This window comes from Oryza glaberrima, chromosome 1 (assembly GCF_000147395.1).
Source record: "Oryza glaberrima chromosome 1, OglaRS2, whole genome shotgun sequence".
NCBI classification, from domain to species: Eukaryota; Viridiplantae; Streptophyta; class Magnoliopsida; order Poales; family Poaceae; genus Oryza; species Oryza glaberrima.
Window position 1 is genome coordinate 32,006,772 of NC_068326.1, and position 23,792 is coordinate 32,030,563.

A 23,792-nucleotide genomic window follows, 5' to 3' on the forward strand; every position below is an offset into this window, starting at 1 on the left:
TACATATGATGTTAGACATGGCATCCCGTAAGTATTGGATCTAATAACTAGAGGCCTATTTGGAATGGCTCTAGCTCTAGCTTCATCTTTCCTGTAGCGAAGCCTAGTAAAACAGTTCCAACACCACCTAAAATAGAAGCGGAACTGGATGAAGCTCACAAAATAAACTAGAGAGATGTGGCTGGGTTTAGGCTACTCCACAACTCCACTTTAGACCCAACTCACCATTAGTTAGCAATCACACTTAGATCTTAATACAGTTCACGGAGGGAGCAAGTCGTATGCACTGCGTTTTCGTTTTCAGTTAGCGTTCGAGGGACTAATATCACGTCAGGCTTGGTCAACGATGTTCGTACCATACACCACTTCACTGGCAAGTGGGACCCATATGTATCTGGTCAGTCAATGCCCTGAGAACAATACGAGCACATCCTCCCCCTGCAGGGCACCACCACCAGCCAGGCAGGGGCAGCAGCGGCTGATCTCGTCGTCGTCGTCGACGTCGACGTCGGTCGGTCACTCTCAGCCTCCTCACCTCAGGGGCAGATCCGTCAACCCTCCACAAATCCCAAGAAACGGACACCCCTACTTCCTTAAAAAAAAAAGACAAACCCTAAATTTTCTGTGTTCAACGTTCGACCGTCCGCCTTATTTAAAAAAATTATGAAAAAAATTAAAAAGACAAATCAAACATAAAGTATTAGTTATGTTTTATCATCTAACAATAATAAAAATACTAATTATAAAAAAATATTATATAAGACGGATAGTGAAATGTTGCATACGGAAACTCAGGATTTGTTTTTTTTTTTTAAGGGAGGACACCACACTCCTCTTAAATACACCCACAAGTTCGCCCACAGTGAAGCGCCCACCTACACACTCTCTCCTCGCGTCCACGGCTTCCGCGCCCCGACACCCCGCACGGCGACGCCAGCTCAGTCGCCCGCGCCGCAGTGCTGGGATCACCAGTCGCCAGGCCAGCGCGAGGTTGTACGCGGCAGGACGACGAGGCGGCCCGGCGCGCTCTCCCCGCGCCGCCGCCGGGGTCGCGGGGGACGAAATGCCGGCGTGTTCGGAAGCAGATCGGTGACCTGACCTCCCCCGCGCGGCGGGATTTCGGCGGCCGGAAGGCTGGATCTTTGATTCTTGAGGCGAATGGTGGTGGAGGGGAGGAGGAGGGGGGGTTACCGGATTTCTTCTGCCTGGCGAAAGGTTGGGGACTCGACTCTCTGTCTCTCCGTTTTTTTTTTTTTTGGTTTTCTCTCTCCACCATTGCGTTCTTGTATGTAAATGGGGTTGGAATTTGGGGGCGAGATTGGAACCTGATTACCTGGGTTTGATCTGGCACCCTGATTTAGGACCCAGAATTGAAGGAGATGGTCGTAGATTTGTGCAATGTAGTATGTGCCGCGCTCGTTCGTAGACAGTGAGTGTCTCGTCAGTTTCTCCTCAATTTTCTTGTTCGAAATAAAGGGGAAAAAAGCGTTTCTAAAAAAAAAAATTTCCCCCCTTTTAATGTCCGAGGAGTTGGGTGGTCGGAGTTAATTAATGGCATCAGAATTAAATTAAAGGACTACCTTGGTGTGCCTGGTACTAAGTGCTCTCTACAGCGGCTAATTTACTACAATTAACACCCCTTTTCTAGATGTGTTAATAGTTTATTTTTTTTGTTCAGTAAAAATGTCTACTTTTGCCGCACTAAATGTTTTTCTCCTGAATTTTGGGACTTGGGGTGGCATCTCCACCTAGTTCACAGTCAGTCCATTGTACTGCGCGGTATGAATTGGTGTACTGCTGCTATACTAGTGTAGGCCGTGCCATGAGCAGGGTAAGCTCATGAAACCCATGAATATCCCCGCGCCCACCTCGCCCCCCCCAAAAGTCCAAAGGCATCGTCTTTCTTTCCTTTCCTTCTCTTCCCTGGTGGTGGTTGTCTCGCATTGTGCATCGCAGCTTTTGCTTTTGTGCCATGGCCTTAACCATCATCAGTATCTGCGCTGCTGGTGAGCATATTTGGTTTCTTTTCGAAGGCAGCCGCATGAGGGGTGCAGAACTGCAGATGTAATGTTAGGTGAGATATCTATCTATGATGCGGTGCCATGCGCTGGAGCATTTAAGGAGATCGCCCGGCTGCAAGGGAATCTTGCCATCTCCCGTTGGCAGTTCTTGTTGAAACAGTTTCTTGGAGTTGTCTGACAACTGTTTTTCTTTATGATGGTTTGTCAGTCCTAAGTGTAAGTGCGGTGCTTAGGGCACAGTGGCAAAGGGTAGTAGAAGTTCTTGTTAAGATAATTGGGTGTGTGCTTTTATTAAAACAGGGGAGAGGAGTGGTGATAGCTGCCTTGTGATGTGATTTGGGTGGTTGCTTTTGTCATATGCAGATGATCCCAACTGCCCCGTTTAGAAAATAAACTAAAGCAGATTAGCCTGATGGTGAGTCCTACGGCTTTGACTAGAGGAAGAGAACATGAGCCACGTGTATTTTATTTGGGACGGGAGATTACCATGTAGCAGTTGAGAAATGTGATGTGCCCTGCATAGAGTTGACTCACTCTGTGAGCATTTCTCCTTTTTTTTTTCTTTTATCCTGAGAAAGAGGTTGCATCAGTATCAAGTGTTGATCATGGGAATTATCAGCGGTTATTCTGAGGTGATGGCTAGCTACAAACTAGAGAGCTGTTAAACTCTGTTCTGAAACTCTAAAGCAATTCTTGTAGTATTGTACAAATCCACGTTGTTTATTGGACCTAATACTGCTGGTATTTAGCCATTTGTGTAATTTGATGTGTCAAACCCCTGTCAGGTCATATCAGTTATACTTGTATATATTATAAATATTTGCTGTGGTTAGCTGGCCTAGGAATTTGTCCTTGAAATTATCTAAGACAATCCCGATATGAAAAGTATCAACACGGAAACACTACTTCTAGATGTTAATAGTAGCAAGCATCTTGTTCATTCAACTCTAGTAGTGTTAGATTATTTTCTGTGCAAAACAGTCGCTCCTCATCTTCAAGATTTTAGCATATTTATTTTTTAAATTTGGCAATTGGTGCTGAAAGTATATCTAAGGGCAGAGTTTATGCTTCATGTTTCCTAACCTTTTATTCCTTCTTTCTACTTGCACTTTACTATATTCTTGCTGTTACGCACCACATTGATTTACTTTCTTTTTCTTTTTCTCATGCTAGAGGAGTGAAGAGCTGATGGGAAAGATTGGTTTCTAGTGTTGGACCAGTTTGTTTCCAACAAGCATCAACCATGCAAGATCATATACTTACAGCTTTTCTGGTTGTTTCTCTCCTCTTTGTATGCATTCCTCCTGCCAAGAGTGCTGATCTGAACTCCGACAAGCAGGCTCTTCTTGCATTTGCTGCCTCACTGCCACATGGCAGGAAGCTCAACTGGAGCTCTGCAGCCCCAGTCTGCACTTCATGGGTTGGGGTGACTTGCACACCAGACAATAGCCGCGTGCAAACACTACGCCTACCAGCAGTAGGGCTCTTTGGCCCGCTACCCTCAGACACGCTTGGCAAGCTTGATGCCCTGGAGGTATTGAGCCTTAGGTCCAATCGCATCACTGTTGATCTCCCTCCTGAAGTAGGATCCATTCCTTCTCTCCATTCCCTATATCTTCAGCATAATAACCTATCCGGGATCATACCGACTTCCCTTACTTCCACTTTAACATTTCTAGATCTGTCATACAACACTTTTGATGGAGAAATCCCATTGAGAGTGCAAAATCTCACTCAACTTACTGCATTGCTTCTCCAGAATAACTCTCTTTCTGGACCCATCCCTGACCTCCAACTCCCAAAATTGAGGCATTTGAATTTGAGCAACAATAACCTCAGTGGGCCAATACCACCTTCCTTGCAAAGATTCCCAGCCAATTCCTTCTTGGGGAATGCTTTTCTATGTGGGTTTCCTTTACAACCTTGCCCTGGGACTGCACCTTCACCTTCTCCTTCTCCAACATCACCATCACCCGGCAAGGCCAAGAAGGGCTTCTGGAAAAGGATCAGAACTGGTGTTATAATTGCACTTGCTGCCGCAGGAGGGGTATTGTTGCTAATCTTGATTGTTTTACTCTTGATATGTATTTTCAAGAGAAAGAAAAGCACAGAACCTACTACAGCTTCTTCGTCAAAAGGAAAAACTGTTGCTGGTGGAAGGGGAGAAAATCCTAAGGAGGAGTACAGCAGTGGTGTTCAGGAAGCTGAGAGGAATAAATTGGTTTTCTTTGAGGGCTGTTCATATAATTTTGACCTAGAGGATTTGCTGAGAGCTTCAGCTGAAGTCCTTGGAAAAGGGAGTTACGGAACTACTTATAAAGCTGTTCTTGAGGATGGCACCACAGTTGTGGTCAAGAGATTGAAGGAGGTGGTCGTGGGGAAGAAGGATTTTGAACAGCAGATGGAGATAGTTGGCAGGGTTGGCCAGCACCAGAATGTTGTCCCATTGCGTGCCTACTATTACTCCAAGGATGAGAAGCTACTGGTGTATGACTATATCCCATCTGGTAGCCTTGCTGTTGTTTTGCATGGTATGCATTTTTCCTCTTTTACATTTGAACTATTTACCTATCTATTTCTGAAATCTGAACATTTAGACTATGGAGGGCTCCTGCTTTTATTCTTAGATGATGTATAACATTCTTGTAAAATCATGCCATTTAGAAGGAACCAAGGAAACCTGTTTCTCCTCCGGGTTATTCTCTCATTTTTCCATTCATAAGTCGTAACCATAGGTTTGGAAATACATCCATCAATAGTACTCACTGTAAGCAGTGAATTTAGACTTAAACAGTCCGCTTTGATCCATGCTAGCTTTTGCATAAGCATAAGCCAAACCGCTGAAGTGAAATGACATGGTTGATGATAAATACTTGTAGGGAATAAAGCTACTGGAAAAGCTCCATTGGATTGGGAGACGAGGGTAAAGATATCTCTTGGTGTGGCTCGTGGAATTGCTCATCTTCATGCTGAGGGAGGCGGGAAGTTCATCCATGGCAACCTCAAGTCATCAAACATCCTTCTGTCACAGAACCTCGACGGCTGTGTCTCTGAGTTTGGGCTGGCACAGCTTATGACCATTCCACCAGCTCCAGCACGCCTTGTCGGATATCGTGCACCAGAAGTCCTCGAGACTAAAAAGCCAACCCAGAAGTCTGATGTCTACAGCTTCGGTGTGTTGGTCCTTGAAATGCTGACAGGAAAAGCGCCTCTGAGATCTCCTGGACGAGAGGACTCCATTGAGCACTTGCCAAGGTGGGTGCAGTCTGTGGTCCGGGAAGAATGGACCGCGGAGGTTTTTGATGTCGACTTGTTAAGGCATCCCAACATTGAGGATGAGATGGTTCAGATGCTCCAGGTTGCAATGGCATGTGTTGCCGCCCCCCCTGATCAACGGCCAAAAATGGACGAGGTGATCAGGAGGATCGTTGAGATCCGGAATTCCTACTCCGGGTCAAGAACACCACCGGAGGAGAAGCAGAAGGATGAATCTGCAGCGCCATGAGCGCCATTGTTTAGCAAAGGTAGCTGCTAGCTAGGCTGCATAGTTACTGGCTTATAGAGAGCTTCAGCAAAGTTGATAGCCGCTTGCTTTAGTGAGTTTTTTCTGCTGATTTCTGATCTTCTTTAGATAATTTTTTTTGGGGTTTAATTCTCACAGTAGTGATCTGTTGGTCATTACCATTGTTCCATTCCAGTTAAATCAGTAGCTCTTCTGATTTTTCATAGGGTGATGTTCAGTGTTCTGTAATTTGACATGCCTTTTTTTCCAGTGTGATTAATGAATTGAGTTTTCCTTGCGATTTCGGCTTTGTCAGAAATTGGACCTGTGTATAGTCAGGCTATCTAGTACATGTATTATCTTGCAAAGCATCTCCGCTGTTCATATTCCTTAACCTGGTACTTTTCAAAGTTCAAACACCATAAAACATCCCAACTTGGAAAACATTACAAGTTGGTGAAATCCACAGCTGGTGTAATCTCTGGTTTTTGAGTAAAAGATTTTACGCGCCCAATGCATGTAAATTCCAGAACAAAAAACAAATCTCTTCTGGAGCATGTTTTGTAATTTCAATATGTTAGAATGCTGTTTTTATATCTGTTGAGAAGGATAACGACCTGGCATTACTTTTCAGTTCCAGTTCCATTTTCGATGTCAATAGCATGACAACATTGTTCTGAAGGCAATTAAGAAAATATTCAACAGAATCAAAACAGATATATATATATATATGAGCAAAGGTAATATCTACAGGACTTGATCACAGGTATCGGCAAATTGTTTTTTAGCAACAGGCAACTCTAGGCGTATCCTCCTGTAGCTCGCATTGGTCAAGCATTCGCCTGTTTCCTTGCAGTTTCTACGAAGATTTCCACTGGAACTCAATCTGAATCTGGCCACGCTTTGAGTTGATGAGATCGTACATTTCAATGATCCGTTTGTTGATGATCACATCTGCGAGGCTAATATCAATGTGGCCTAAACTTTCCTGATAAAAAGAAACGCATCAGTGTAATACATTTGCAGTAGTCTTCAATTTATTTGGCAGAATTCAAGCAAGTAAATCTTGACAATTACAGTAATGTTTCCAACCATATGGATACACTCATTGAAGTAGATAATCCACAAGAAGACAACGCAGCAACATATTTCGAGTAGAGACAATGCTAGTTCAGCTACGAGAATACTTCCTCCGTTCCAAAATAAATCAACTCGTAGAGTTTGAAATTTGTCCTAAAATAAACCAACTTCTAACTTCTTACCTACCACCAATCCGCAAATCGAGAAATTTTATTACTTCAATACCCCTCACCTACCTATCAATCAATATAACTTTTACATTAATTAAAGGTATTATGATCTTTTGTTTCTTTCCAACATAGTTTCTTGGGATGCTAGGGTTTGGTTTTTTTTGATAGAGGGAGTACTAGATTATCGTAGGCGTGTTCCCTAAGCTCTTATAGGTGCGATTTTTGGAAGAACTTTCTATATAGATATTTCTTAAAATGCTTTTCTAAATCCATTTTTTAACTTTTAAATAATTATTTCGGTAGTTACTGCCACTAAATAATTGTTATAATCTATCATCTAAAATGAATGGGGCCTAACTGGCAGAATTTCATGAACAAAACTATACCTTATTGCGTATCAACGCTTTTTTGGTACCTAGGACTTCAACATGTAGCTTATCATTTGCAGGGGTTTCCTCACACTCAAACTCAAATTCTTCCTTCCATCGTGGATTCCTGTTCTCTTTGACCACCTACAAAGAGAGGAAGAATTTTGTGGGTTTTTATTTTTTTTGTGGGGCATGGGATAATATCATAGTCCAGTGGTGATATTGTACTGAAGTGCATAATATTTTAAAGATTAATACCTTTGTTTTCTTCTCTACTCCTTTGAAAGTTAGTTTTACATATGGATTCGTGTTACATTTTCCTTCAAGTTCTTTAGCTTCATGAACAACAACATAAAGCAGCCCTCCAGGATCTTCTTTCTGTATATTGCCTTCCTTGAAAGGCTTATATGTCAGCTCCAGAGTAATTTCACCAGCAGACTTCTCATTCTGTATACCATTCGGTTCCATGGTCTTAATCAAGTTATCAGTTATAACTTCAGTCCCTGGGGTAAGTTTTTTCAGCGAAATCTTGCACATGCCCAATTTTTCATCCTTTCCAAACTGGCCATATAAAAAGGAAATAAATCTGCAGTATTTAGTAACATGGAACAAGAGAAGAATAACACAGGAAATGCTAAGTATTCCATGCCTGTTCCCAGTCGAAGACATTAATATCCAGTTCCTGAGTTTCAGGGTCTCTGATGACAAGCTTGAACTCTTGATTCCACTCTGGATTAAGGTTACTGTGCTTCACTGCTGTTTTCTTGGATGGAAGCTTGCTACCTGACATCTTGAGCTTCACATACGGATCTCGTTTACCCAACGGACCCTTCTCTCGAAGATTTTGAGCTCTTAAAACTTTCACTAATAGAATACCAACAGGCTTTTTAGAAGCCCTGCGAATATATGGAGATAAATCAGTAACAGTTATTTCAAGAAAACAGTCAGTGATAAAGACTTTACTTTGAGGGATCCATTATAGGCACTTCAAGGGTCTTTGGCCATAAAAACATGCTAGCAACTTGATCCATGATGGTCTCCTGCAAAAGCCAAAAAAAAAAGTGGTCACAACCTTTAGTATTTTTACTGAATTGGTTCACTGGTCCAACCAGCGGGAATGTTTAGCAAGTTTAATGAAAATTTCAGTGCTATTACCATATTTTCACACAAAAAGTTTCAAATCAATAGTGAGGAATACCTGAACAAATTTGTAAAGAACAGGAATAGCCATTACATCTGCTCCAAGAAGTTTTAGGCCAAAGTCAACATGTGGCTGCAACACCAACATAACTAATGAAAAGGAGTGAGATCAGCAGACGCTGATAATAGAAAAAAACAAGCAATATGTTGCCAAACCTTCTCCATGAGAGAAACAAGGATATTTGCAAAGCAAGGAAATGAAGACACCAAAGGCTTTAGAGTAATACGAGGCAAAACAAAGACTTGCATATCCACAACCTGAAAAATCTCGTAAGAAAAATGAAGGTTTCACTTGGCTGAAATCTGTACTTTTTAAGCACATGACCGGAAAAATTCAAGACCTGGATAGTTGCTTTCAACCCGTAAGCCTTTACAACAACAGTGGTATTGGGATTTCCTGCCCATTTAAGAGAGGGTTCCATAACCAACTCCTGCTCATTTGTAACTTGGACTTTCACTCCTGGGGTACAAACCATGAACTGTTTTACCTTTTTTTTTTGGCAACATCTTGTAAAACAACTAGAATCGCATATGATCAATTTACAGTAACGTCAGGGTATGAGACAACTAATAGGCCATAGTTAGCTACATATGTGTATGGTGATATATACCGCTAATGAATTATACTCCCTCCGTTTCGGGTTATAAGACGTTTTGACTTTGGTTAAAGTCAAACTACTCTTAGTTTGACTAACTCTGTAGGAAAAAATAGTAATATTTACAACACCAGCATAGATTCATTAAATCTATAATTGGATAAATTTTCATAATATATTTGTCTTGGGTTAAAAATATTACTACTTTTTCTACAAAATTAATCAAACTTAGAGTAGTTTGAGTTAAATCAAAACGTCTTATAACCTGAAACGGAGGGAGTACTAGTTATTCATAAACAATAACAAGAGGTACAACCCTATCACTAGTGAATATGTCCAATTGCTAAACATAATGCATAGCAAATTAGCCAGAAACCAAGTAGTAGCAATATCTTAATAATACTAGCAAATTGCCCATACGTTACAACGGAATTTTAATTAAAGAAAATTATCATTAACCCATCATTATCGTCTCTTAAATTATCGTACATATTTGTTACTGACATGTGGACCATTTGATCCCATTATGTTCTTTTTTTTTTCATTCTCACAAGAAGCAGAAAGTTGTTGGGAGTAATTGACATGTGGGCCTTTATCCTCTCCTTTTTTCTCTTAAAAAAATTGGGGAGTTGGTGGTGGGGTGGTGACAGAACCACCACCACCACTACTTTATAAAGGAGCTGTTCAGATTGATGCCATTTTCAACCATACCATTTTTTGGCAAAGTTGCTAAAAAATATCTGTGTTTAGTTTGTTGCCAAATTTGGTAAATACATTAGTATAAATATATCTACATGCAACTTGGTTGAGTTCATATAATGAGGTTCTCAACCTTCACTCCCTTGTTTTCTACGCGCACGCTTCCTAACCTGCTAAATGGTGTGTTTTTTATAAAAAAAAATTCTATAGGAAAGTTGCTTTTTAAAAAATCATATTAATCTACTTTTTAAAAAAGTTTTGGCTCTATGTAAACCTCACATGCTACTCTAGATAAGCATAACTGCTTGTAGAATCGTCATGCAACAAGGTTTGCTTCTAATGTATATTCTAGTTCAAATCTAACACTAGAAATGATGTAAGAGATAGTACATGTATGCAAACAGAATATAAAAGCGCAACACCAGTTACCTTGGAAGGTTGGTGGTAAGCTACCCAAAGTAAATGTTTCAAACTTAATATAGTCTAATTTTATACTTCTCTTTGTTCTTTGCAATGATTGGATTTGCAACATCCTGTGCAATTCTGCAGATAGCCTACAGGTTGAACACAAAGTTAGTCCTATTGTCAACCAGAAACAATCTACAGCAGAAGAGTACCTTGTTGAGGTAAGGCCACATCAACTCCAAAAACCTGTTCAGCCAATCAAGCTAACAACAAAGCGGAGAAAAATAAGGATATCAGAATAGTTACAGTTACTATTATTCAAGTGCATGAGTTTTCTTCAGCAAACAGTTAATAGCTTAAAAGAACGAAGCATACTCTATCATAGTCAGGATTCTTGAGCCACAAAGGAATTTCAGGAAGGGTGTCATCCAAAGAATCTGAGTCATATTCCACCAGTGGGCGAACTTTGACATTCTGAGAGGTAGTCAGGATAATAAAAAACCATGTGATTTAATAAAACATATTAAATTAGTAGCAATAGTATTTGCAATGATGTCCCATTTACATACTATGTGAAAGAACTATTTCATTAGAGATGCAACTAATCCAAGTGACAACACCAACTTGTGATACAAGTGTGATATCCAGAACCAGAATATAAGAATTGAATTAGGAATGTGATATGCAAAGAAGGAAATCAATCCTTGATGACTCAGTGACCCCAAGTGTTTCTTCTTAACAGCGCTTTCAGATTGTTCCCAGATTATTTTTGGTTAAATGAGTAGACATCTACTGACAGAGCAGTTATTAAATAACAAAAGTATCACCACATAGCAACAAAATGAAATGATACAATAACTACATAGCAAGAATGAGATAAACATGATCACCTTCACATCGGTTGGCTGGAAGTAGATGAAGAGGAAGTAACCGATAACAATACCAACTGAGAATCCAATGCAAAATCCAATGAAACTAAGCACCATGCTGACTATGCCCATCTCGGATTTCTTCTAAAACCTCCAAATATATACCATATTTCTATCAGAAGTTGCACAGACAAAGAACATAAGAAGATGAGGCTAAAAGGCATTACTCAAGTAAATTAATCGACCGATACACGTCACCCCAATAAATTATGAGGGTACAACCAGAATGAGCTAAACCCATAGAACTAGCTAGTCCCTCTTTTTTGTGCTAATATACTATTCAGATCATGAAAATATCCCCAACTTTTGCAAATAGATTTGAACTAATTCTGCCAGTTATCATGAAGCAATTTCCTACTCTACAAGCTGTAGGGAGCTAATGTGCCATCAATCAAGATTTTTTCCCCCACAGAATGAAAGAAATGCTTCATTCAAGTACACAACACAACACAAGTAAAAAATCCTCACAAAAAAAGAACAGGTAAAGAAATATGTTTAAAGTTTTAGAAAATATAGAAAACAAAGGCTAGCAAAGCGAATGCCGAATGGTTTGGCAAGACAAAGATGTAAGAGTTTATGAAGAGGACAATACTTGCAAATTTCGAACATACCACACAGATTTCAGAATAGTATAGGGTGGCACCACTCAAGTTGCGATGTTCTATTTAAATAGCTAAGCGAGAATAGAAAAGAGGGTGTTTCGAATGGTGGAAGCAAAGAACCTCAATGGTGGCAACTTTGCGTGTTGTTTATTGCTTGATGGTCCACCTGATGCTTTAATTTTTGTTCATATAGGACAAAATTTCGAGATAGGACAGAATTTTCTTACAGGGTGGCAGAATTTGCTCTTGTTGGATTTGAAATCATCGTTTCAGATTAATTCGGTCCAATTAATTTACTCTCGTCAGATCTGATCACTCAAGAGCTCGATCAAAGATTAAAAGATCAAGCAGTAGGCGATGGAACTGAGAGAAAGTTGATCTCAACACAGTGTAGACAACTAACAAAACATTACAGGACCAAACAGATGTTTAAGACATCTAAAAAAACATGTTTTGGAGCAAAGGAAATATATATAGGCCTTTTAACCACATTTATTGGCAAACTGTTTTGTGGCAACAGCCAACATTCGTACGTATCCTCCTGTACCTCGCATTGTTCAAGCATTCGCCTGTGTTGGTGCTTCCTCGCAGTTTCTATGAAGTTCTCCACTGCAACTCGATTTGAATCTGACCGGTTTTTGAGTCGATGAGATGGTACGTTTCATTAATCCGCTTATTACTGATCACGTCTGCGAGGTTTATATCAATGTAGCCTAAAGTTTCCTGAAAAAGGAAAAAAAACAAATGCATCAGTATAATATATTTTCAGTAGTCTTCAATTCCGTGCAGAATTCAAGCAAGTAAATCTTGAAAATGACTGTAATATTCCCAACCATATGAATATGCTCATTAAAGTTGATATTCCAAAACAAACCAATGCAGCAAGTTAACATTTATTCCGAGTAGAGGCAATGCTAGGTCAGAACGATAAAGGGCAGAAATTTCATGTAAAAAATTGTACCTTGCCATGTATCAACCCTTTTTTGGGGGGGTTTACTTAGGACTTCAACATGTAGTTTGTCATTTGCAGGGGGCTCCTCACAAACAAACTCAATCTCCTCCTCCCATCGCGGATCCCTGTTTTTCTTGATCACCTGAAAGAGAAGAAGTTTGTGGAGGTTAAGGGGCATGAAATCATATCACTATCATTTTCAGTAGTGATATTGAAGCTCATAACATTCTGAAGATAAAATACCTTCGTTTTCTTCTCGTTTCCTTTGAAAATTATTCTTGCATATGGGTTAGTGTGATGCTAGCCTTCAAGATCTTGAGCTTCATGAACAACAACATAAAGCAGCCCACCACCAGCTGGAGTACCATCAGGAGCTTTCCCTACTACGTCTGTACCTTGGACATCTTTCTCTATATCATCTTCCTTGAAAGGTTTAAATGTCATCTCCAGAGTAATTTGACCACAAGACTTCTCATTATGTATGTCATTCGGATCCATGGTCTTAAGCAAGTTATAGGTTGTAACTTTAGTTTCCTCTGGGGGAAGTTCTTTCAACAGAATCTTGTTCATGCCCATCTTGTCGTGCTTTCCAACCTGGATATACAAAAAGAACTAAATCTGCAGTCTTTGGTAACATAGCACAAGAGAAGAATAGTAAAACAAAGCTATTCCATGCCTGTTCCCAGTCGAAGACTTTAATTTCCAGTTCTTGAGTTTCAGGATCTGTCACAACAAATTTGAAATCTTCGTTCCACTCTGGATTAAGATTACCGCGCTTCACTGTTGTTTTCTTGGATGGAAGCTTGTCATCTGACATTGTAAGTTTCACATATGGGTCTGATTTACCCAGCAGATCCTTCTTTTGCAGATTTTGAGCTCTTAAAACTTTCACAAGTAGAATACCGACAGGCCTTTTAGAAGCTCTGTAAATATATGGAAACTATTAGCAAGAGTCATTTAAAAAAAGAACAGTACATAAACCATAACAGAGTCAGTGATAAAAGATTTCACTTCGAGGGATCCATTATAGGCACTTCAAGTGTCTTTGGCCACAAATACATGCTCGCAACTTGCTTCTTGATGGTCTCCTGCAGATACACACACAAAAAAAGGTGGTCACAACATAAGTATTTTTACTGAATGGAGTCAGATAGATACCACACAACAAGTTCGTTAAGTGGCACAGTTACAACAGTGAGTGAGCTAGATACATCAGACCCAGGCTTAAGCCATCAAACTATTACTACACAGAAAAGTCTTTGCTTGAGGTACACAAGAATGCTCTGAAAAGGAGGAAGATGTAGTAACATATTACAAATTTGCTTCTGGATTCCCGGATCACCATGGCGGACTTTCATCTCTGTTCGACCAGTTGGTCTCACAGTGAACTACTAACATATTACCAGTTTGCTGTGCAATTTAAAAGCGTAGTTAGCAAAACTTTTTTGGTGGTCAACTTGGCACCACATCTGGCTCACTGTTCAGTGGTCCAACCAGCGGTTAATGGTTAGGACGGTGGTGATGGTGGATCGAAAGTGTAAACAGAGTATGGTATTGCCTTATGAACTAAAGTAGAATAGTGTGGGATCACAGGCCCCATTGGTTTGGGGCACATCTCCATGAGGCTCAGGTTTGATTGTCACCCCAACACTGTTTTGGCAGAAGCTTGTCTCTCACGCCTGAACCTGCACGGTTTTCTTCTGTTTTCTCTGGAAACTGTCAGGTTCAATGGCTCAAGTGTGTGCATTGGTTTCTTGTGTTTTTTGGGTTTAACTGATGGTCTGATCTGGCATTGTATAACTATGCTTAAACAGAGTTGTAGTACTTTCATGATAGGGGTACTTAACCTATACCTATGCAGCTGTGTTTAGCAAGTTCAATGAACATTCGAATGGTATAAAAATATTTTCACATGACAAGATTCAAATTAGTAGTCAGGAATACCTGAACAAAACTGTAAAGAATAGGAATAGCCATTACATCTGCTCCAAGAAGTTTTAGCCCAAAATCGACATGTGGCTGCAAGACCAACATTAAAAATAGTTTTAAAAAAAGGAGTGGATCAGCAGGGGCTGCTAATGACAAGTATTATATTGCCAAACCTTCTCCATGAGAGATACAAGGATTTTTGCAAAGCACGGGATTGTAGCCACCAAAGGTTTTAGAGTAATACGAGGTGAAGCAAAGACTTGTAGATCCACAACCTGAAATAGATCGTGAACAAATGAAGATTTCACATGGCTGAATTCTATATCCTAAAGTAAGCAACAATTCTATTTAAGCTCATCACAGAAAATTTTAAGACCTGGATAGTTGCTTTCAATCCATAAGCCTTTACGACAACAGTGACATTCGGATTTGCTGCCCACTTAAGAGATGGCTCCATTATCAACTCCTGCTCTTCTGTAACATATGCTTTCATTCCTGAGAAAGAAACCATGAGATTTTTTTACATGTTTGCAACATCTTGTAAAAACAGTAGACCCATAAAGAATAAATATGAAACAATTAATAGGACATTATTAGCTATACATGGGTATGGCGATGTATAGCGGCCATTAATTATGCATAAGCAATAACATGATGATGCACAACCCTATCACTAGCGACTGCAATGTCCAATTACTAGACATTACATAGCAGCTTAGCTGGAAGCAAGTAGCAGCAATGCATTCATAATATATATCTGCAGGCAGCTGTATTAAGGCCCAGAACTACTTCAGAAATCTAATCTAATATAGTGAAAGCTAAGAGCTTTCTTGCAAAAAGGGCCTACTCATGTTGGTGGCAAAACATGGGCCATCAATAAATACTGTTCGTCAGATTTCAAGAAGCAAGCAATCATAAAGGTCCTTCACAGAACTTCTATCAACATCTAGTAATGGAGTGATATGACTACCGGTGACGCACAAACTATACAAGATAAGCACAGCTGCTTGCAGAAATGTTGAAACATGATTTGTTTCAAATGAATATTCTAGTTCCAAGAGAACACCAAAAATAATGTAAAAGACTGAGCATGTGTGTAATAACATGAGAGTGCAACACTGCTTACCTTGAAAGGTTCGTGGTAAACTACCCAGAGTAAGTGTTTCAAACTCAATAGAATCTATTTTATATTTTTCTTTATTCTCTGCAATAATTGGATTTGCAATATCCTGTGCAGTTTTGCAGATAGCCTACAGGTTACACAACTTTTATCGTCAACCAGAAGTAATCTACAACTTAAGAGTATTTATTTTTATTGTCAACCAGAAGTAATCTTCAACATAAGCATACCTTGTTGAGGTAAGGCCACATCATCTCCAGAAATCTGCTCACCCAATCAATCTAGCAACAGAGAGGACAAAAAAAAAGGGCATTAAAAGTACTGCAATTACTATTGATCGAGTCCATGAGGTTTCTTCACCAAGTAGTTGAAAACTTAAAAGATATAGAAGCATACTCTATCACAGTCAGGATTCTTGACCCACAAAGGAATTTCATGAAGGATGCCATCCAAAGAATTTGAGTCATATTCCACCAGTGGGCAAACTTTGACGTCCTGAAAGGAAATCAGGGGATACATTAGTGTAACAGTATTCACAATTATGTTTTATGTATATCCTGCATGAGAAAACCCTTTCTTGGAGATGCAACTAGTCCAAGTGACACCGCATGGGAGAACACAAAAAACGTGTTACCCAGTACCCAGATATATGCATATATAAATCTTAAATAAGTATCAAACATCAGATGAAAGAACATTACAAACCCACCAAAAAACAGAAGGATACTCATACCACACAGATCTAATGTAAATAATGTGTGGCCAATAAGAAATGAAGAAGGTTCTGATATGAAAAAAAAATTGAATCAGCTCTTGACGAGTTTATGACCAAAGTGTTTCTTCTTAACAACAACCTCAGACTGTTCCCAAACTATTTTGGTTAAATGATTAGAGATCTATTGACAGAGCAGTTACCACATAACACAAGTATTCGCTACACAGCAACAAAATGAAATGGCATACAGTAATAAATAAAGAGGAAGATCAAACAAGCATATGCCCACCTTCACCTCGGTTGGCTGGAAGTAGATGAAGAGGAAGTACCCAATAACAATACCAGCTGAGAATCCAAAACAAAACCCAGAGAAATCAATCAACATGCTGACTATGCCCATCTCAGATTCCTACACCAGCTTTCTACCAGAACTCTCATAGCCAAGCACATAAGAAGATGAAACAAAAAGGCATTACTCAGATAAGTTAATCAACCGAGCCACGTCACCCTGCTAAATTACAAGGGGACAACCTGAGTAAGCTGAGAAAATACAGTGAAAACGACACTAAAGGAACTGTGAAAACAAAGCTTAGCAATGCCCTAATGGCTTGGCAACACGAAGATGCAAGAGCTTCTGGAGAGGAGAATACATGTAACATTCGAAATGGCCACACGGAATTCAGAAGAATGTAATATAGGGTGGTCATCAGTCAAGTTGTAATGTGCTAACTACGAATACTTTGGTTGGTGGTCCGGTTGGTTCTTTTTTATGTGGGTTTCAGAATGGATTAATTCTGTCCCTGTAAACTGAAATAGAGTGTTGCTATTAGATATTTCAATATCATCGTTTCGGATTAACTCGGTCCAATCAAATCTACTCACAATGCCCGATTAAACCAACAAGATTGATCAATAGATGCCGGAACAAAGCCATCAGCAAAGCACAGATGCGATTCCTCGATCGCGAGATCGATCAAAAACGATTGCAAGATCGAGTAGCAGATGGGCGATGAGTTTGAAACCGAGTGGATTTACCTCCGTCTCGAATCGGCCGCCGATGGCGTGGTGTCCGTGGGATTCATCTCTTGCCGACGGGAAACCGAAACCGGGGATGCGGCGGGGAAAAGAAAGGCGCCGGCGAGGAGAGGGTGGTCCGTACGCCGTCGGCGGATGGCGCTCTCAGCGAGCGAGGGCCAGCGACGGCGGGCCATATGCACGGGGCGCCGACGCGGCGGCAAGTCGAGACGAGAGGGAGGGAGGAACGCCGCCACTACGCCATGCGCGACAGCGCGAGGTCGCACTCCAGACAATCAGACTTCAGAAGATGAACACAGGGGACTGCTTGGTGTTGGTACCATAGTACTTTTCTCCGTCTTAAAATATTACTATTTATTATATAGTTTTAATTAAGATATGGATTTTATCTTGGTTTTTATTAGTATCTTTCTAAATTGTTAAATGATATATTTCAAACCTGTTTGATAGAGTATCAACTCCTAAATTTAGCTTTAAAAGTTAGGTCTGGAGTTGAGTTATAGAGTAGTCTAAACCCAACTCCACGTCTCTATAGTTCATTATGAGAGAGTGCTTCACCTCGCTCCGCTCCTATTTTAGGTGGAGATGAAACTGTTTAGTTGAGCTTTAAGTCCAGGACAATGGAGCTGGAGCTGTGCCAAACAGGCCCTTCGTGCGAAAACTTTATATATATAAGTTATTGTAAAAATTAGATAAACCATTTTTAAGTTTAAAATAATTAGAACTCAATTGATTATATGCCAATGACTTTTTGTTTTATGTGTTCGTACTTGATCTACGCCAACTTCAAATTCAAACGCTTTTAGAGGTACAGATCTAGCCAAATTCAAAGAAAAATAACTAGTTGGAGGCTTGGAGTTCCAGTCATCGTCATGATAAAATAGTAGTATTGTGTTTGTTCTTTTTTAATGATGTTTAGGGCACTGAAACAATCTCCACTGTATATATTTAATCATTATTTTTCCAAAAAATATAGTCATCAAAATGATTTAGAGTACTAATATATGATACTATATTTTCATGAAAAATTTGCTTATGCCATTTTCACATTGAATCCTAATGTTTCCTTTCATTTGTTAGTATGTTAAGTTTTAGAGGTTTGAAACTTTGAATGGTATAAAATGTCATCAATTTGCAAACGGGGGGAGGATTAAAACCATAATATTCATGAAGTATTCTTCACAAATATGCGAGGTGGTGGCTAGCCTAGGGAAGAATAGCCCATCCGGATCATCGTAGGAATGGACAATATCAGAAATTCAGAAGTGAAGAGAGCAAAGTACTGCTTATAGCATGTGCATCTGCACAAGAGAGATCTAGATAAAGTAGCTTGTGTGCATCAGGAGCTTAGGATTTCCTGAGCTATTGAACTACTAGGAGAGTAATCCCTTATTAGGTGCGTTCATTTCTGGCGGTTGGGAACTCATTCCTTCCGCACGGAAAACGGAGCGATCTATTATCGTGTGCTTAATTAAGTTTTAGTTATTTTTTTAAAAAATAGATCAATATAATTTTTTAAGCAACTTTTGTATAGAAACTTTTTGCAAAAAAACGCACCGTTTAGAGGTTTGAAAAGCGTACACGCGGAAAACGAGAGGGAAAAGTTGGTAACACTATCTTGCGAACACACGCGACATTGATATAAATCTCTCTCTGCCCTTAAAAATTACTGTCTGTGGCACTTTTTTTTAAAAAAGCCCATGAAACATCTTAGAGAAATATGAAATGCATGGAAAAAATACCGGTTGAAACATTTTGTTATTGTGCATAAAACATTGAATTTCAACATGTGAAACATATAAATTTCTTTTATCAAAATATAATCATTTGTAAAAATTTAGTTGCAACGAATACAATGGTGTAGTATGATTGTAGACGAGATAAATAATATAGGAGGAAAAATTGTTTAAAACTTTAAAGCAGAGACTTGAGAGATAGAGTCATGTACATACAAAGCGGACGTACGGTTCTTTTTTATTGGAGTTTTATAGGATGAATATCATTGTCAGCCCATTTATTTTTTCTCGCATATTTTTTTAGACAATGACATGTGAGGTCATAGATTTTACATGTTACTGGATGAAATCTCGCGCGTTGCTGTGAAAGTTTTGTAAGATAGCTAGACGACATAGCTTAAATAAATTGAAATGGTTTATGATAATTTAAAAAGTATATGGAATGATGATTCAAATGTAAAAGCAAGGTGATATAGCTTTATAAGAGAAGAAAAGGAAGGAGATAATTTGGTCCATAGATTAATCATCTACTTAAAAAACAATTGATGTGATATGTTTAATGAGAGAATAAAGAAATAATATTAAGTAAGTGAGGATGAAATACGTCAAGAGAAGAGCCCTATGCGCGGGGGCGTTGTGCTAGGCGCTTGAGAGCTGGGTTGGGCTGGGCCATGCCTTTGCACTCTATTATTACTCCGTCTTTCCCAAATCGATCGTCATGTAATAGAATCCAAAATTTCTCAAATTATCGTCATGGACACAGATTTCATCATAATACAATTAATACAGTATGGGATAATGGTGTGCATGATAGGGTGTAATTGGCATGGGGTTTTAATCGATGCATGCATTGTGAGAGAATATGTGCATGATGTCTTGATTGATGTGATTTAAATTATATTTGGTCTTAGTTCATAAACTTATATGATGATCAATGTGAGAAGGAGCGAGTACATGCCTAAAATACGAGAGCGAAATTGATATAACGGTGGACTTACAGAGACAAATAATGATCTAACAGGCAAGGTAATCTTGATGGTGTGGCCTCATAAAATTTGAGCTTTATAACAATGAATGACTGTTAGTGAGTCACAACTTTATAGTAAGAAGGGATTAATAACATCATGAAAATATGAATTAGCTGATTTTTTTAATCGCAAACAAGGAATTGTGGTTTGCAACTCCTATATAATTTTTCCACACTACCGATCCTAAATGGATCACAATCACATACTCCTATACCGCAACCCGTTTTGAGCCACCGGCCCACCCCACCCCCCCTACGCACAAAACACCGGGACCCGAAGCGGAAAACGAGCGAGCGAGCGGGGCTCTCCAGTCTCCACCCCTACTCTTCGTGTCCGCTGCGAAAAAAAGGTTAGAACACCCCCCCCCCCCTCCTCTCCCCGATCCCCCTCGCCTCCCCCCTTTCTTTGCTCCTCTCCGCCGCAGCAATCCGCCCCTCGATTCGACCAGATCGGCGCGAGTAAGTCCCCGCTACATCCCGATCTGGATCCGCCCCCCGACCTCCGCGTGATTTCCCTCTCCGTGGCGGTGTTTTGGTCGGGTACGTAGATCCGACGCGTGGTGGGGCGGGGGGGTTGTATTGTTTGGGTAAATTCTGGTGCGCGACGGCGGGGGGGAATTCGGCTTGGTTTCTGGCCGAATTTTGATGCCTGTTTGTTCGATCCATTTGTTGTGCAGTGTCGATCTGTCGTGTGATGTGATTTTTTTCCCCCTGGTCGGTGTGTGTCTTAGTTCGAGTTATTCGGATGTCGATGGGAGATGCTCATGTTTCACTTGTTTTGTCTGTGCTGACCGATAGATTCGTTAATCGTTGTGATTGATGTCGGATATGCTTGCCTCCATTGTTGATGTGGTTTAGGCGCAGTAGTTGTCGTTTGATTCCTAACAGATCATTTTACGTATTTGGGAGCAATGCGAATTTATCAAGAATTTGATAACCGCGTTAGTATGTAATCAACGGCTTGTATGCTGGTATGCAGTAGTATTTTATGAACTTGTGAAATTATAGTTGCATGTGTTGGTATAGCGGAGTAGATACGTGAGAATTTACTACTTTGTCTTCAATTAGCTTACGGCATTTATTTTGACTATGGAGGTTAGGACCATGGACCCATATAACCTTTGTTTATCTTTCTGGTTTACAAGAGAAAGGTCAAGTTTGTATGGATATTAGTGGGTCCATAGGTTTGTAATTTTAGGATAATTTACTTTGAATGTGTTGATAGCGAAGTTGCTTATGTGGTGAGCTTAATGCTTTTGACTTTTGTTAAAAACAAGTCCCACTGCGTTGCTTTATATCTACTTATATCCGATTCCATGTTATGTAAGGATGGATCCAAACATGTTTAAAACTGTAGAACTAATAATATATATTTCATTCTCTTAAGTATGCTAATGCAATTTAAGCAGGAGCTTATTATGGCGTCGAAGCGGATCCTCAAGGAACTAAAGGACCTGCAGAAAGATCCTCCAACATCATGCAGTGCAGGTATGACCCAGATTTATCAGCCGAACTATAGCTGTTAGACACAGTGTAAACTTGAGCGTTGATATGATAATTGTACTCTGTGGGTGGTAGTCCTCATGTTCTTGTCGGATGGAATTGTACGAACTGTTTGTATCCTTTAGTAGTGAAATCATCCAATGGTGTGGTTATCCGTAAATTAATTTTGATGAATATATTTTGGGTGGTGAGTTGTTTATCAGATTGTATTCCATGTTGTTCAATTGGTCCACATTGAAATTGGACTATCAGTGTCCTACATGTAAACAATTTCACCCAGTATTCTTGCTACAAGAAAATGCATAATTCTGTCAGTTGTTGTCATGATGATGCCCTTGTGTTTTCATCTAGACAGCTGTGATGTTTATAATTTTGAAGAAACGCTTATAAGACAGAGCATCCTAATGTATTTACATTTTATACTGAAAATCTTGATGAAATATGGACAATTATTAACCAGTGCAATTGATCATCTATTCTCATGTAAACAATGAATTGTTTTGGTCAGTTTGGTCTTGCGTACCTTTTTGCCCTTTGCTTGTACAAGCTCTGGTGTTGATGAACTATAGATTTTTATAAATTTAGGTCCTGCTGGTGAGGATATGTTCCATTGGCAGGCAACCATTATGGGCCCTCCAGATAGTCCCTATGCTGGTGGAGTTTTCTTGGTGAATATTCATTTCCCCCCGGACTACCCCTTCAAGCCTCCAAAGGTTAGCAGCGAGCCTTATTCTGGGGCAAAATTTTCCAATATTTGCCACTTCTATTGAAGATGAATCATGTGGCTATTGTTCCCTCTCCCTATCTCATGGATGGATTGCTACTACTTTTAATGGATCTTTATTTCACAATCATTTACTGTCTTCACTCAGTATCATAATTCATAAATGATCTACAATAGTAGTGAATCTTTAGCTCAATAGATTGGTTCACTAAGTCTACTGTCTACCTAGTGGTGGATTCCTTCTGCTATGCATTAAGTTAGCTCCTTTTTTTCAGGTGTCTTTTAAGACAAAGGTCTTCCATCCAAACATCAATAGCAATGGAAGCATATGCCTCGACATTCTTAAGGAGCAGTGGAGCCCTGCTTTGACAATATCTAAGGTGCTTTGATGAAACTTCACTACCTATAGGAAAGCACATTGAATTCTGCATGCACGCTTCCCAAAATACTAAATGGTGTATTTTTTGCAAAAATTTTCTATAGGAAAGTTGCTTTAAAAAATCATATTAATTCATTTTTGAAATTTAAAATAGTTAATACTCAATTAATCATACGCTAATGACTTACCTCGTTTTGCGTATCTTCCCAATCTCCTCAATCCCCTTCTCCTCAAACTCGCCCTAAATGAATAACTTGAATGCATATTTTCCTTCTTTATGAACTTTGGCGAATTGCATTGATTCATCTCATACACAATCTAGATAACAAGAGAGTGCGCTGTCTGTTCAAAGTGACTGCATATGTGGCGCTAAAATTTGGGTTTGTTTGTTTTAGGTCTTGCTTTCGATCTGCTCGCTGCTCACTGACCCCAACCCGGACGACCCTCTTGTCCCTGAGATTGCCCACATGTACAAGACGGACCGTCCAAAGTATGAGACGACAGCCCGCAGCTGGACCCAGAAGTATGCCATGGGATGAAACCCCAAGTCCTGAATTCGAATCCACTGCTTAAATGCAGACAAATTTGTCCCAAGAAACTGTTTATGGGCCATTATTTTCTCCGATTCCTTGCCAGTCGTGTTGTGTCAGATCCATCTAGGATCGTGTCTCGTAGCCCCGATATCAACATATGATCATCGTCCGTCGATAATGAGATAACATATGCTTGCCCGTGATAATTATGATATGGTGGTGGTGATGTTATTTCTGTCATGCGCACACAATATGGCGCCTAGTGCCTTTTTCTTACCTGGGGTTCCTCGTATTCCAATGGTGGAGTGGAGGTTGAGTAGCTCATGCGAGGAAGCTGCCTGCACGGAGGAGCTTGTTGATGTAACGGTAGGGCATTTACAATGCTCCTAGGTGGCGTTCAGCCTCAAAGGAAGCAATGCCATTTTCAGTGCCATGTCATCTATGTGTGTAGCCAAGCGAGGACCGAGTGACCAAAGTTGGCTGAAAAGCCTGTCAAATGCAGAGGAGAGGAGATGAGAGAGAGAGCGTGTTGGGAATAAAAATCACAGGAGAGAGAGAGCCGCCGGC

The 23,792-nt window shown here is 39.9% G+C and overlaps 3 protein-coding genes and 1 pseudogene across 6 annotated transcripts; 2 read left to right on the forward strand and 2 right to left on the reverse strand.

Annotated features, from left to right (window-relative positions):
- The first annotated feature begins 880 nt into the window (after positions 1 to 880).
- Positions 881 to 6,042, forward strand: LOC127783014 (probable inactive receptor kinase At5g58300). The gene is made up of 3 exons (XM_052310313.1): positions 881 to 1,215; positions 3,195 to 4,552; positions 4,901 to 6,042. Exons 2-3 carry the CDS (start codon positions 3,265 to 3,267, stop codon positions 5,524 to 5,526), a joined length of 1,914 nt encoding a protein of 637 aa, XP_052166273.1. The 5' UTR covers positions 881 to 1,215; positions 3,195 to 3,264; the 3' UTR covers positions 5,527 to 6,042.
- A 126-nt stretch (positions 6,043 to 6,168) lies between these two features.
- Positions 6,169 to 11,194, reverse strand: LOC127783024 (synaptotagmin-2-like; annotated as a pseudogene).
- Positions 11,195 to 11,790: 596 nt separating this feature from the next.
- Positions 11,791 to 17,317, reverse strand: LOC127775207 (synaptotagmin-2-like). The gene is made up of 12 exons (XM_052301819.1): positions 16,578 to 17,317; positions 15,970 to 16,068; positions 15,804 to 15,854; positions 15,580 to 15,703; positions 14,830 to 14,948; positions 14,627 to 14,728; positions 14,469 to 14,543; positions 13,536 to 13,612; positions 13,201 to 13,447; positions 12,768 to 13,118; positions 12,534 to 12,666; positions 11,791 to 12,295 (listed from the first exon to the last, which is right to left on the reverse strand). Exons 1-10 carry the CDS (start codon positions 16,686 to 16,688, stop codon positions 12,825 to 12,827), a joined length of 1,299 nt encoding a protein of 432 aa, XP_052157779.1. The 5' UTR covers positions 16,689 to 17,317; the 3' UTR covers positions 11,791 to 12,295; positions 12,534 to 12,666; positions 12,768 to 12,824.
- Positions 17,318 to 20,328: 3,011 nt separating this feature from the next.
- LOC127760441 (ubiquitin-conjugating enzyme E2-17 kDa-like) lies at positions 20,329 to 23,460 on the forward strand. Of its 4 annotated transcripts, none has more exons than XM_052284705.1 (5): positions 20,329 to 20,436; positions 21,496 to 21,574; positions 22,175 to 22,302; positions 22,589 to 22,693; positions 23,088 to 23,460. In XM_052284705.1, exons 2-5 carry the CDS (start codon positions 21,505 to 21,507, stop codon positions 23,229 to 23,231), a joined length of 447 nt encoding a protein of 148 aa, XP_052140665.1. In that variant the 5' UTR covers positions 20,329 to 20,436; positions 21,496 to 21,504; the 3' UTR covers positions 23,232 to 23,460. The 4 variants fall into 4 exon arrangements, with proteins under 4 accessions (XP_052140665.1, XP_052140666.1, XP_052140667.1 ...); XM_052284706.1 differs by lacking the exon at positions 20,329 to 20,436 and adding an exon at positions 20,454 to 20,545; XM_052284707.1 differs by lacking the exon at positions 20,329 to 20,436 and adding an exon at positions 20,574 to 20,626.
- Positions 23,461 to 23,792: the final 332 nt, after the last annotated feature.

Bases quoted from the DNA above. Each gene is read 5' to 3' on its own strand.
- LOC127783014 (XM_052310313.1), top strand. From the start codon at position 3,265: ATGCAAGATCATATACTTACAGCTTTTCTGGTTGTTTCTCTCCTCTTT. The intron at 4,553-4,900 runs GTATGCATTTTT...AAATACTTGTAG, and splicing joins CCTTGCTGTTGTTTTGCATG to GGAATAAAGCTACTGGAAAA.
- LOC127775207 (XM_052301819.1), bottom strand. From the start codon at position 16,688: ATGGGCATAGTCAGCATGTTGATTGATTTCTCTGGGTTTTGTTTTGGA. The intron at 13,613-14,468 runs GTATTCCTGACT...GTGTATCTGCAG, and splicing joins TTCTTTACAGTTTTGTTCAG to GAGACCATCAAGAAGCAAGT. The intron at 13,119-13,200 runs GCATGGAATAGC...TTGTATATCCAG, and splicing joins AAGTCTTCGACTGGGAACAG to GTTGGAAAGCACGACAAGAT.
- LOC127760441 (XM_052284704.1), top strand. From the start codon at position 21,475: ATGCTAATGCAATTTAAGCAGGAGCTTATTATGGCGTCGAAGCGGATC. The intron at 22,303-22,588 runs GTTAGCAGCGAG...CCTTTTTTTCAG, and splicing joins ACCCCTTCAAGCCTCCAAAG to GTGTCTTTTAAGACAAAGGT. The intron at 22,694-23,087 runs GTGCTTTGATGA...TGTTTGTTTTAG, and splicing joins CTGCTTTGACAATATCTAAG to GTCTTGCTTTCGATCTGCTC.